Here is a 10,790-nt window from a genome sequence, read left to right on the forward strand (position 1 = left end):
CAGTGTGCTTTCTTCTTGCAATGGTTATTTAATAAAACCAATTACTTTTTAATCTCTCAAGCCTTTTTTAGCCTGTGTAAGTGTTGTAATTTATATTAAATATATTGTATATTAGGGACTGATAGAAGTGGTGGGTATCAATAGTGAACTTCAAGTTGGCACCTCTGTGTTTGAGGTAAGGACTTCAATTCTGTTCTCACACTGGCTTTATGACTGGTAGTTGTTTTGAAATGTCAAAATCTTGGGAAAACTCTTCAGAAGACAGAATAGGGGACTAACCAGCTTGCCTTGAATTAAGAAGTATGATTATAATCCCTCAGAGATGCCTGGCTTGTGTGGAGCCCCAGAAGACCTCAGTGCAAGCACAAAAGTTTGCACAGTGTTTAATATGAGTGACTAGAAATTATTACGATATAATAGTGATGCTGTTGTTTATCATAAATTTAAAAAGCCAAGGTATTGGGTTTCAGTATTTTTACCAAATCACAAATTGCAAAACTGCTAGATGTATTTTGCTCACCGATAAAGTCAGAAAAAGGCCCCTGCTGACATTGGCAAGATGAAAACAACAGGACTTGGATCAGTCAGACTGATCCAAGTCGTGTTGTTTTCATCTTGCCAATTGGCAGATAGAGAAATTATATCTGAGCCTGTTGATGGCTTAAAAAAAATGAAGAGGTCAGAGCTTTAAGATCTATTAAAGATCTGTTAAGATCTTCAGGATCTTAGTATTTTACTGAACTAATCTGAAAACTCTTCTAGTTGTGATGACTGTTGCAATCCATCATCAACAGAAACAGTAATTTCCTAGTTGTAGGTGAGGATTCTTTGCAGTTTCTTCACAAGTGTGGTTGCAGGAGAAGATTGTTGTCAGCCCCAGGGAAGCTAGAAATCCAAGAAAAATTAATAGCCAACTGCCAGAGCAGCTTTCTGTTCTGTTCATACAGTGCATGGACCTTGGAAGGTAAATCTAAGATGATTTGCCCACTTAAATACTCATAATTAAGAATGTACATTCTGAAAGAAAATATCCTGAAGGCAGTTTGACCTCAGAGCTTTAGTGAGTGGATATGGGGGTGGGGTATGCACACATTTTCCAGGCTTACCTGGACCTGAGTTGTCTAGATAGAAGGTTTTGAGCTAGCTTCATGCTGTGGGATATCTTTTGCACACCTTGAAGCGTTAATAGATGCCTCTTGCTACTGCTGTGCATAATTGGATGCTTAATGCTGTCAGCCAGCACTGTGCTTGCAGAAATCAGAAGGGCGGTGCAAGCAGCTCACGGAATGGTGATGTTTGTACAGCCCTGCTCTGCTGCTGTCTTCCTTTGTATTTGATGCTTCCTCCTCCTTTATGTCAACGATAAATATAGTTCTTTTTCGTATGTGTCACTTCTTCAAATTTTAGGCATTTTATGGTTTGACTGTTTTTACCATTTTAGGCTTATTTTTCATCTGTAAAGACTGCTTTATAGCACCAGAGCACTGTTGGTTCGCATTGACTTCATATTGACAGTGTTCAGTGAGGAAAAAAGAGCACAGATCTCTGCTACTTTTTGAGTTGGACATATACATGGTTTCTAGTAGGGTGTGTTGGCCTGTGCTGTGTCTTCAGGGTCTCAGAAGAAAATTAAGACTTCACAGGTTGTTCAGTATCTTGCTTTAAAAAGCCATGCAAATCAAAGCCTGAATGCTTTGTTATATGCATTTACTGATATCATTTCTTCAAATAAGAGGTCTCATGAATACTTGGTGTTTAAACACATCATGGCTTTGTGTCCATTCTTTTTTTTGACGTGCACCATGTATCCTCTGCATACGAATTTGCATAGAAGTTTGCTCTGTGTATTTAGCGAGCTAATTTTAAGAAGAAAGAAGCTGTGTTAGGTATAATAGATGTAATTAAGAGCTATGAACAAAAGCAAGAATTAATTGGAAAACAATGTAAAATAGTTCCCCTGCATTTATTTGCAAGGGCATATTCAAGTTGTGGGGATCAATCTGTTTGGTCTGGAGGAGAGTATAGAGTTGTGTGCTTTTATTAGTTGCATGAGCACAGGAGTGTTATGTTTATTTCCGAGTGGTACCACACACCTGTTTCCTTAGAGCTTCTTGAGTACCCAGAGTTATTCACAAGTAGCATGGTGCCTGTTTACCTTTTTCTTTTTTTTTTTTTTCCCCTCATCTGCAACCAAGAGTGAAAAATTTAGCCTTAGAATTTGTGACTGACAGGAAAACTTTTTTTAAAAAAAAATTTTCATGCCTTCTAGAAGACCTGACAGTTGCATTAGAACACAGGCATCCCTTGTTATGTAGGATAAATGACTCATGGGTGGAGCACCTGCCCAGCCACAAACTAAAGATTCCATTCACGCTTTGATTCTGTTGTTTATGCTGATCGCTCACAGTAAAGATATTTCAGTACCAATTTTTGAAAGAAGGTTGTTCAGAATCTGTTTCAGAACAGATTGTTAGGGTGAATGTATAACGATTTCTCACCTGTCAAGAAGTTGTTTTCAGAATATTTCTCTTAAGCTAAAGTTTTCAGTTACAGGCTAGCTCAATGTGCAAATTTTGCAAATACTAAGCAAAAACAGTTTCAAGGTTGTTTTGCATAGGAAAAATCCTTCTTTCTGTTACTAAAAGTATATATTGTGATTTTGTGCGAAGAGCATTATCACCAGAAAGCTAAGTTTAAAAACAGCGCAGAAATAACTCCTGCTGAAGACAAATACTTTTTAAATATTCAGTGGAAAATCGGTTTTAACATAACTCAGCTTCAAGCACTTTTTGAAAACTAGTCATAATTTTTGTAGAAGTTCCTAAAGTTCACAGTTTATGAAAGTTTTATTCTGCATCAGTGGAAAAACTGCATAATTTAACAGGATGGTGAAAAACATGCTGAGTAAGTTAGGAATGAGACATAAACTTGGTGAAGTGTCAAGAGAAAGATGTTCTGGGAGGCACCTTGCGTACTGCAGAGTCTCCGAAGTTTTCTAGAGTAACACTTCCTCTGCCATGTAAAAGATGTGAGAGGTAGAAACCCTGGTATTGTCAGTTAAGTCCATGCCTGTAATTTTACTTAAACCTACATTAGCACTACTTACCCTGTGTAGCACAACCCTTGAGTTCTTAAAGCATATTTTTCACTTTAGAAAGTTTCCTGGAAAGGAATACTTGTTTAGTAAAAGTTTAAAGTCATGTTATGTTAACTCTGCCCTGTTTGCCTGTGAGCATGCATAATCCCGTCCTTACACACAGGAAAACATGCTGCTTCTCATCATGCAGTAAGATACTCTGCTAAGCAGAAAGCTAGGACCATCACTGAAACACAGAATATAGAGACAACTATAAATATTTCACTTCATTGTTTCATTGTCAATATCTTGTAATTCAGTAAGACAGATTCTGTAATTGCATCCAACCAGGGAGATTATATTGGTCTTGAACTATAGATCTCAACCCTGAAGTTGGCTGTGGGGTATGAAATTAGATAAACCCTTCGTATGGGTGGAGTTCACTATAAGTTAACAGCATTTGCTGTGGTAAACCATTTTGTTCATCATCTCTTTTTGCTGAAGTGAGTCCTCAGTGTGGTTTGGGTGCACCACTTGGGTAACTGCTGAAACTGCTGTGGTTTCAGAATAGGACCTGTTTTGCTTTTTTCTGAACTTTTTTCCCCTGAAACTATTAGCAGAAAAATCAAATAAGTAAGGGTTACAACTGTTTGCCTGCACTTTCATACTGCCATACCTCAAAAACGGTGAGCGGTATCATGTGAAAATGTCACATTTTCCAGTGAATATAGGATTAATGCAATCTCAGTTAATACAAAGAGTATATTTTGCACTATTAGGATTTTACCAGTGTCCTTCAGTTCAGTTGGTGACTTTTTCATGTGGTTTGGGTATTTTTGCTTTACGTTATAGAAATACTGTACCCACATTCTTGATATACTGAACATGGAAATACAAAAATCTTTGTGTACTGAAGATGCAGTGCATTTACTGCACTGGGAGTTTCACACTTGGTGTATGCCAGCAAAGATGTCAGAAAGATAATTCTGGTGTTGTTATTAGTAATTTGTGGCTAATAAATGAGTAACTTTAAACATCTAATAGAACCAAAAAAACTTCTGCCAGGCCTCAGAACCATGTTTGCTAAGTGTGGCAGGGTAAAACAAACTACAAGCAACGTACAAAGTGCGGTGAAAAAGGGCTGGTTGAGGACTCTCGTGAGTGCCAGGATTGCTGTGTTCAGCATGGGCACAGCACTTAAACTTGCTCTGCAAAAATAAACCTGATATTATAAGCGTTTGCTTCTTTTGCCTTTTCTTCAAACTAACAAAATTATAGCCCTCTTTTATTCTTTAGCATAGAGAAAACTGAAGAAAATGGCACTTGCGACAAAAAGTGAAAATTTTCAATATTATTAGCAGTAACTCTAGTATTCATGGTGACATTTCCTCTACAGCAGCATTATTCTCTGTGATCTGTTGTGAAGATGAAGCACGAGAAACCCCGAAGCTTTGTGTATGTTCTGAAACTACTCAGGGCTTCGTGCAAAAACATGATACAGGCCACCTAGAAAAAACAGGTTTGTTGAGCAAATAATACAAATGCAGGGTTTGCAACGTAACAGTCACCAGTTCCACAAAGTGGTTTCGGCAGCAGCAGATTTAACCTAAGAAAAGGGCAGCTTAAAATGGGCTGGTTTGGCCTCTTATCAATCAGAATTGGTTTGGGGTAGTACAAAGTGAAGGATGCTAGGCAGGAGTAACTGGCAGGAGAGGAAGGAGGAAAAATTGTAGGGGGCTCTTGGTTTTGCCTTGACCTGAAATTAGAAATGCAGGTACTTTAATTCTCTTTGTAACTTATTTTAAGTTGCTCTCTTATCTGGAGGATTACATACAAAATGCTGAATTACTCATTTCTTACCGGCTTTGCTAATTTTGTTACTTACCTAACCCTACATCGCAGTGACTGAAGGTGTGATATGAAAGCTGTGGCGATGAGTGGGATGTAAACGCAGCACTCCGGACAACCAAACTAGCCTCTTGATAGGAAAGGTGGTTTGAAACAGTGGTAGAGAAGTGCCCATGCCCGTGGGGAGAGCAAATCCTGCTGGTATTTCCTGTATATTTTGTCACTTCCTTCCATGAAGGACAAATCACTGGTCTGATCTGCCTCTTTAGAAGTCCCACATGTGGTTGCTAATATGGGTATCTGTATATCCTTGCCACATCTGTTAACCAGGACAGAGCACGTACTGAACCATGAAAACCGGTACTGGAGCGAACTTCTAAGTGATCTCATTTATCCCCCCAGCTTCAAGGCAGCTAAATCAGTGTGATTTCTAAAAACCGTTTCTCAAACCTTATGGATACGGTGATGGAATGCAACAAGTTCCCTAGGCAGTTTTCAGTGTTCTTAAGTTCTAAAAATGTTACAGATTGTCTAATGGATATCTCTCTTGGTAAAATCTAAATCCGTTAGCCTTTTTCTTGATGGAAGACTTGCCTGTAGGACTATGATCAGGTTCCCCTTGAATACTCCTAAAACTAATCAAATCCAGTTATACCTCCTGCTGCATGTGTCTTGTTTTCTAAGTCTCTTTCTGCTTGTTCAGCTGTGGACTTTCTTGCTTCATGCTTTCCCTGAAGCATCTGAGGCCTGAGTCTGACATGAACAGTGCACTGATGAGATAAGGGTCTGCATCATTCCTTCAGCTGTCCTGTAATTCTGTGCCAGGCTGCGTTTGGGGGCTGTAGACCCCTGCACCCGGTGCTATCATTTAGGTGGTGCCGGCAGCACGGTGCAGAGCCTGCTGATGGCAGAGGGCTCAGCATCTGGCATACTGAGGGCAAGGGGAGATGGACTTTTGGCCGGCCCCTGGGATAAGCGAGGCTGAGCTGTGATTTAACAGCAGGTGAAGGCAGGCTGCTGAATAGCTTAGTTATTTCCTGCGAGTTTGCTGATCTCTGTTTTTCTCTGATGAAGGAGGGTTTCCACGGATTTGAGCAAATACTATAAAGTGCATGAGCAACTACTGAAGTACCTTCTTAAATCAGGCTATGTCTTACATGTGCCAAGTACATACTCTGAAATTTGGGGATTTGAGTCCATTTCTCTGTGCTTTCATAGTATGTGTATCCTGATGTGAATACATTGTAAGATTCCTATTAAATTATAGTTCAAAGAATTGGATGTTTCAAAAAAAATTGCTTTATTAATGCAAATAATGTATGTAATTCAGGTAATACAGGAAGTTGTAAATATTTGTTTATTTTTAAAATGTTTCTAGATCTTTTTCAAGTACACTTTATCATCTGGATTGTTCATCCAAGTAGTATTTTCCCTGGAGGCTAGATTGCATACTTGTCAGGAGCAATCTTTTTTAAGAGGAAAAAAAAAATTGCATTTATTTGTTCAGTTATTTGACCCAACAAATTAGTACTTTTTGCAAGGGGAATTAAAAATTAACCATTAATGTTCTAATTGCAATAAATATACAACCGTTATTTTTGAGCGCACACAATAGTTTCTGTGATTTCAATTGTCATTGGGGTAGAATATAAGAATAAGCAGTCGCCTACAAAAGGTGGGTTGCACAGCAAGCACCCCAGCACAAGGCGATTTCTTAATCAGTCTCTTTTCCCTTGTACATGTGGTAGTAGAAGGATAAACCAGTTCCAGAAAAAAAAAACCTAGAATGTATGCATTCTGTGAAGTCACAGTTAAGTTACTATTTAATTCTATTTAACGTGATTATTTATCTGTAGTGATTTAAATTTTTAAGTATTATGTCTTTTATATAATCACAAACTTAAACTTGAAATATCTCTAATCCTAGAAAATGAACTGAAGTCATACTTGTCAAATTCTTTAGGCCAAATGTCTTTGTATTGATTTTTATAATTTAAAATTTTGATGGTATTAATATTACAGTATGTATAAGTAAGATAAATTCATTTAAATAAAACTGTCAGAGGTGATTTGCATTGAGAAATGAGTACCACTGTATTTGGTGAAATTTTAAGCTACCCCAGGAAGAATGGATGATGCTAAAGTGTATCAGCAGTTTCCTATTTAAGGGGTTTGCATTGTCCATGGTAAGTAACTTCTCTTTTTCTCCTTTTGTTGTTTGTTTTTTTTTCCTAAACTTTCCAGGTAAAAGTACTCCTGTAAGCCACCTTGGGTCTTCAGATTTTTCCAAGCCCCATGATCCATTCCAGCCATTTGGGGCTGACAGCAGTGACCCGTTTCAAAGTAAAAAGGGGTTTGGGGACCCATTTAGTGGAAAAGATCCATTTGCTCCCTCCTCTTCAAGTAAAACTTCTAAAGACTCTTCCTTGGGGTTTGCAGACTTCAGCTCTGTAAGTTAAGTTCATTGTCTCTGAGCAAACCACTTTCTGCTCTGCTTGCAGCAATCTATTGGGTTTTTGTTTTAACTGCAAACCTACTGTTCACTGGCTTCTGTCTCTTAGTACCTTCATGCTGTCCTCATTGTTTTTGTATTAATATTTCTGTAATAAAAAGGCATTATTTCAATAAAAAAGAAGTTTTGTACTAAATTTTAAAGGGTTTACTTGCATTTAAAATTATTTTAGTACAGTGTGCCTTGACTCACAAATTCTTTGTAGCAGAATCTGTGTATTGTTTTTGTTGCATGGAGGCTATTTTGTAAACAGATTTTTTGGGAGCCAATGTAAAGATTCAGAACCAGTTGTTGAAAACATTTATATAGCAATTTCATCATATCCTGAGAAGCAAATCCTGAAAGGGAAAGGTTCCATAAAGTATTTGTAATTGTTTGTGAAAAAAGTTCTGACAATCCTGTTGCAGTGTTTGCTGTATATGATGGAATGTGGTCATAAATATACATATACGAGACAGAGATTGCAAATTTAGCTGTTGAATTTTGTTCGTTACTGATATTGCAGAAGAGCCCTTGTTAGACAAAGAAAACAACATTGTTTTGTAGAACCAATATAGAAACGTCCATACTGCACTCCAGAACCACAGTATTGGAAGGTTTAAAAGCAAAGCCAAGTGCCCATTCATTAAAAAATATCAGGGTTTCTAAAAGCCTGGCTTTGTTTTTAGTGCTGACAGGTACATGACTGAATTGGAAGTCATTGTAAATGTAGTAGTAGTGTGGTTCTTATTGCTTCCATGAGTAGATAGGTATCTGTTCCATCCACAGCCATCAGGCTTCTTCCTCCTTTCATGTGTTTTTGTTCTTGTCACATTGCCATGCAGTAAAATTGCCAACTTAATCTGTTACCTAACTTTGATGGACACAGTTCAGTGTTCAACAAGTGGAGATCTCTCAGCTAAGTCTTTCAGGTTGCTTATTTTTACTGTTTTTTCCCCTAGTTGTGAGTACATGTGTATCACTTTCCTATTTGATATTGTTAGTTGAGGTCATCTGTGCATACTTTTAGCTGGCCTCGGTGCTTTAATTTATGATGCTGAAGACTTCAAAGTTTGAGATACTATGTATGCTTTACCACAGTTAGTACTTAGCCTGTTGAATTTGCACAGTTAAATTCTGTGATTGTATACAAAATGGTGACATTATTAATAAAAATAAGACGCAAAACTTGCTTTATCTGAAATTTCTTGAACACCATCTAATTTCTTCCTTCAGTGAAAGACAAATAATGGAATGGAATGACTGTTACCCAACTACTGTCATCTTACTTTACAGACTGCATTTCTTAAAATTGTGTCTTATGCTGAGTGATTGCATCAGATTATCAACCAAAATCTCTGATCCCCATCCCAGTGGGTGTTCCAGTGTTAAATTTACTGTGCCATCAGGTTTTTAGGAGATGAGATTAACTTTAGAAGAGAAGGAAAAAGTAGGGAAAATGAGATTGTGAGCAGCAGCCACGTGTAATTACTGTTAAGTGGCATTTCATCAAATTAATTTTTCAGTCAGTTTTGTGAATTGTTTTCTCCTGCTGTAAGAAGAAAAAAAAAAAAAAGCATTAACTGAATTTGACTGAAAAGGGAGAGACTTGATCCCTGTTCTTTTCAGTTTGTTGGGGTATTTTTTGCTTGCCTATAACACAATTATGTTGCTACACTTCCTAATTCCTAATCCTTCTATATGTAGTCTTTAAGTGTGCTAGTTACCTTGTAATCAGCAAGAATATTGTGCTTCTCTTTGCCTGATATTTGGGAAACTTTATTCATAATGGAAATTAAAAGCAATTATACTTACAGAAGTTTTTTTGACACATAGTTTGAGTCCATGGAATCTGAGAACAGAATCATAGAATCATGTAGGTTTGAATAACTGAATAATCTGATTTTTAATTGGAAGTCTTTAGTGTTACAAAGAAGTTGCATGAGGACCTTCAGTAGATTTTTACCAGCACTCTAGAAAATCTGGCTTTTTTGCCACCCCTTTTTTTTTTTTTTTTTTTTTTTTTTTTTTGGGACACTGGCAAATTCATGCACCCAGTAGTTCTAAGTATATTCTCATTGCATTCTTAACTTTTCCGTTGGTATTAAATACAACTCCTTGGAACAAAACAAAGTCTTGTGGTAGCTCATGTTTCAGGTGTTTCTAGGTTCCAGCTTCAGTTTACAGAACAAGAAGAAAAGCAATATTTTCTCCAACAGAAGGTTTTTAAATTTCCAAGAAACAGAGCACTTGGAACTATACTGATTTTTATTTTTTTTCTTAACTTAAGCTAGTAATTTAGTAAAGACAAGTCAGTGTAGCTCTTGTGTATTTGATTAATTTCACTGCAGGCTGCTGTTATCCTCATTTACGCCTTGGGTCTAACTGTACTTCTGAAAAAGAGATGAAAAAAAGAGGTTTTCAATGAAATGACAGATATGTGATATGTATTTACAGCCTTCTTGAAACCTGGACATGTGCAAAAAAAACATTACTGTCTTAATGTAACTGAAATACAAGTAATTTACCTTTTGATAGGCAATCTGTGCGAGAATCAGTGGCATTAATGAACTGTTGTGTATTTCACTACCTAATGGTCAGAGTTATGCTCCTGAAAATTTTACTTTAACCATTTGTTAGTGTAAGGCACATCCAGATTTGTTTCCAATGAATCACTTGTCTATTTTTCCTGTTTTGTTTTTTTTTTTTTACTCTGCACTTCTAACCACAAAAATATAACTTGTGTACTATAAACAAATCATAATTGGGACTCTCATAAGCTTTGGAAGACTTACGCTAAGTTGTAAGCTGTATAAGTAAAACTGTTTTCTCAACTTAAAAAAAAAAAAAAAAAAAAAAAAAAAACCAAAAAACAAACACAACACCCCAGAAGGTTTTGGCCAAAGCTTTATTGTATTTCTGAAAATAGTAGCTTATTATCCATCCTAGCTATATGATCTTATTGAATTCTTGGAATAAGTGGAGAAGTCTTACTTCCACTTCAGTCCGTCCTTACTGTATCTTGGGAAAAAAAAAATCATCTATTTAAAGTGTTAGTGGGCTTTTAAATCTTACCTGTCAGCTGACATTATTTAAATGAATAGTGATAGTAGGTTTTCTTCATTTTAAAAGTAAAATGTGTGGCACTTCTATTGGATTTCAGTAACATTGAAGGCAAAGATCCTCATTAAATTTTGTTAACAGGGAAAGCAGACTTATGTTTGAAGAAAAGTAATTTTAAAGTTGGTTTTTTTGCATCAAATCATCTGAAAAATCATAGAGAAATAAAATGAGAAATTGTGCGCATCTGGGAGCACGTAGATAAAGCACAATTTAACTAAATTATAAGTAAATAAGAATTGGACTCTGCTTGAA

The 10,790-nt window shown here is 36.7% G+C and overlaps 1 protein-coding gene across 10 annotated transcripts in view; it reads left to right on the forward strand.

Annotated features, from left to right (window-relative positions):
• Positions 1-10,790, forward strand: part of EPS15L1 (epidermal growth factor receptor pathway substrate 15 like 1) — a 45,946-nt gene that overhangs the window by 28,360 nt on the left and 6,796 nt on the right. For 8 of the 10 annotated variants that reach the window (XM_055803902.1, XM_055803904.1, XM_055803903.1 and 5 more), the window contains one exon: positions 7,169-7,374. The exons of the other annotated variants lie outside the window; for them this stretch is intronic. In XM_055803902.1, the coding sequence (XP_055659877.1) occupies positions 7,169-7,374 (206 nt within the window). The remainder of the gene's footprint in view (positions 1-7,168; positions 7,375-10,790) is intronic. 10 annotated transcript variants of the gene reach the window in all.

The sequence above is a fragment of the Falco peregrinus genome, chromosome 5 (genome assembly GCF_023634155.1).
Source record: "Falco peregrinus isolate bFalPer1 chromosome 5, bFalPer1.pri, whole genome shotgun sequence".
Classification (NCBI taxonomy): Eukaryota; Metazoa; Chordata; class Aves; order Falconiformes; family Falconidae; genus Falco; species Falco peregrinus.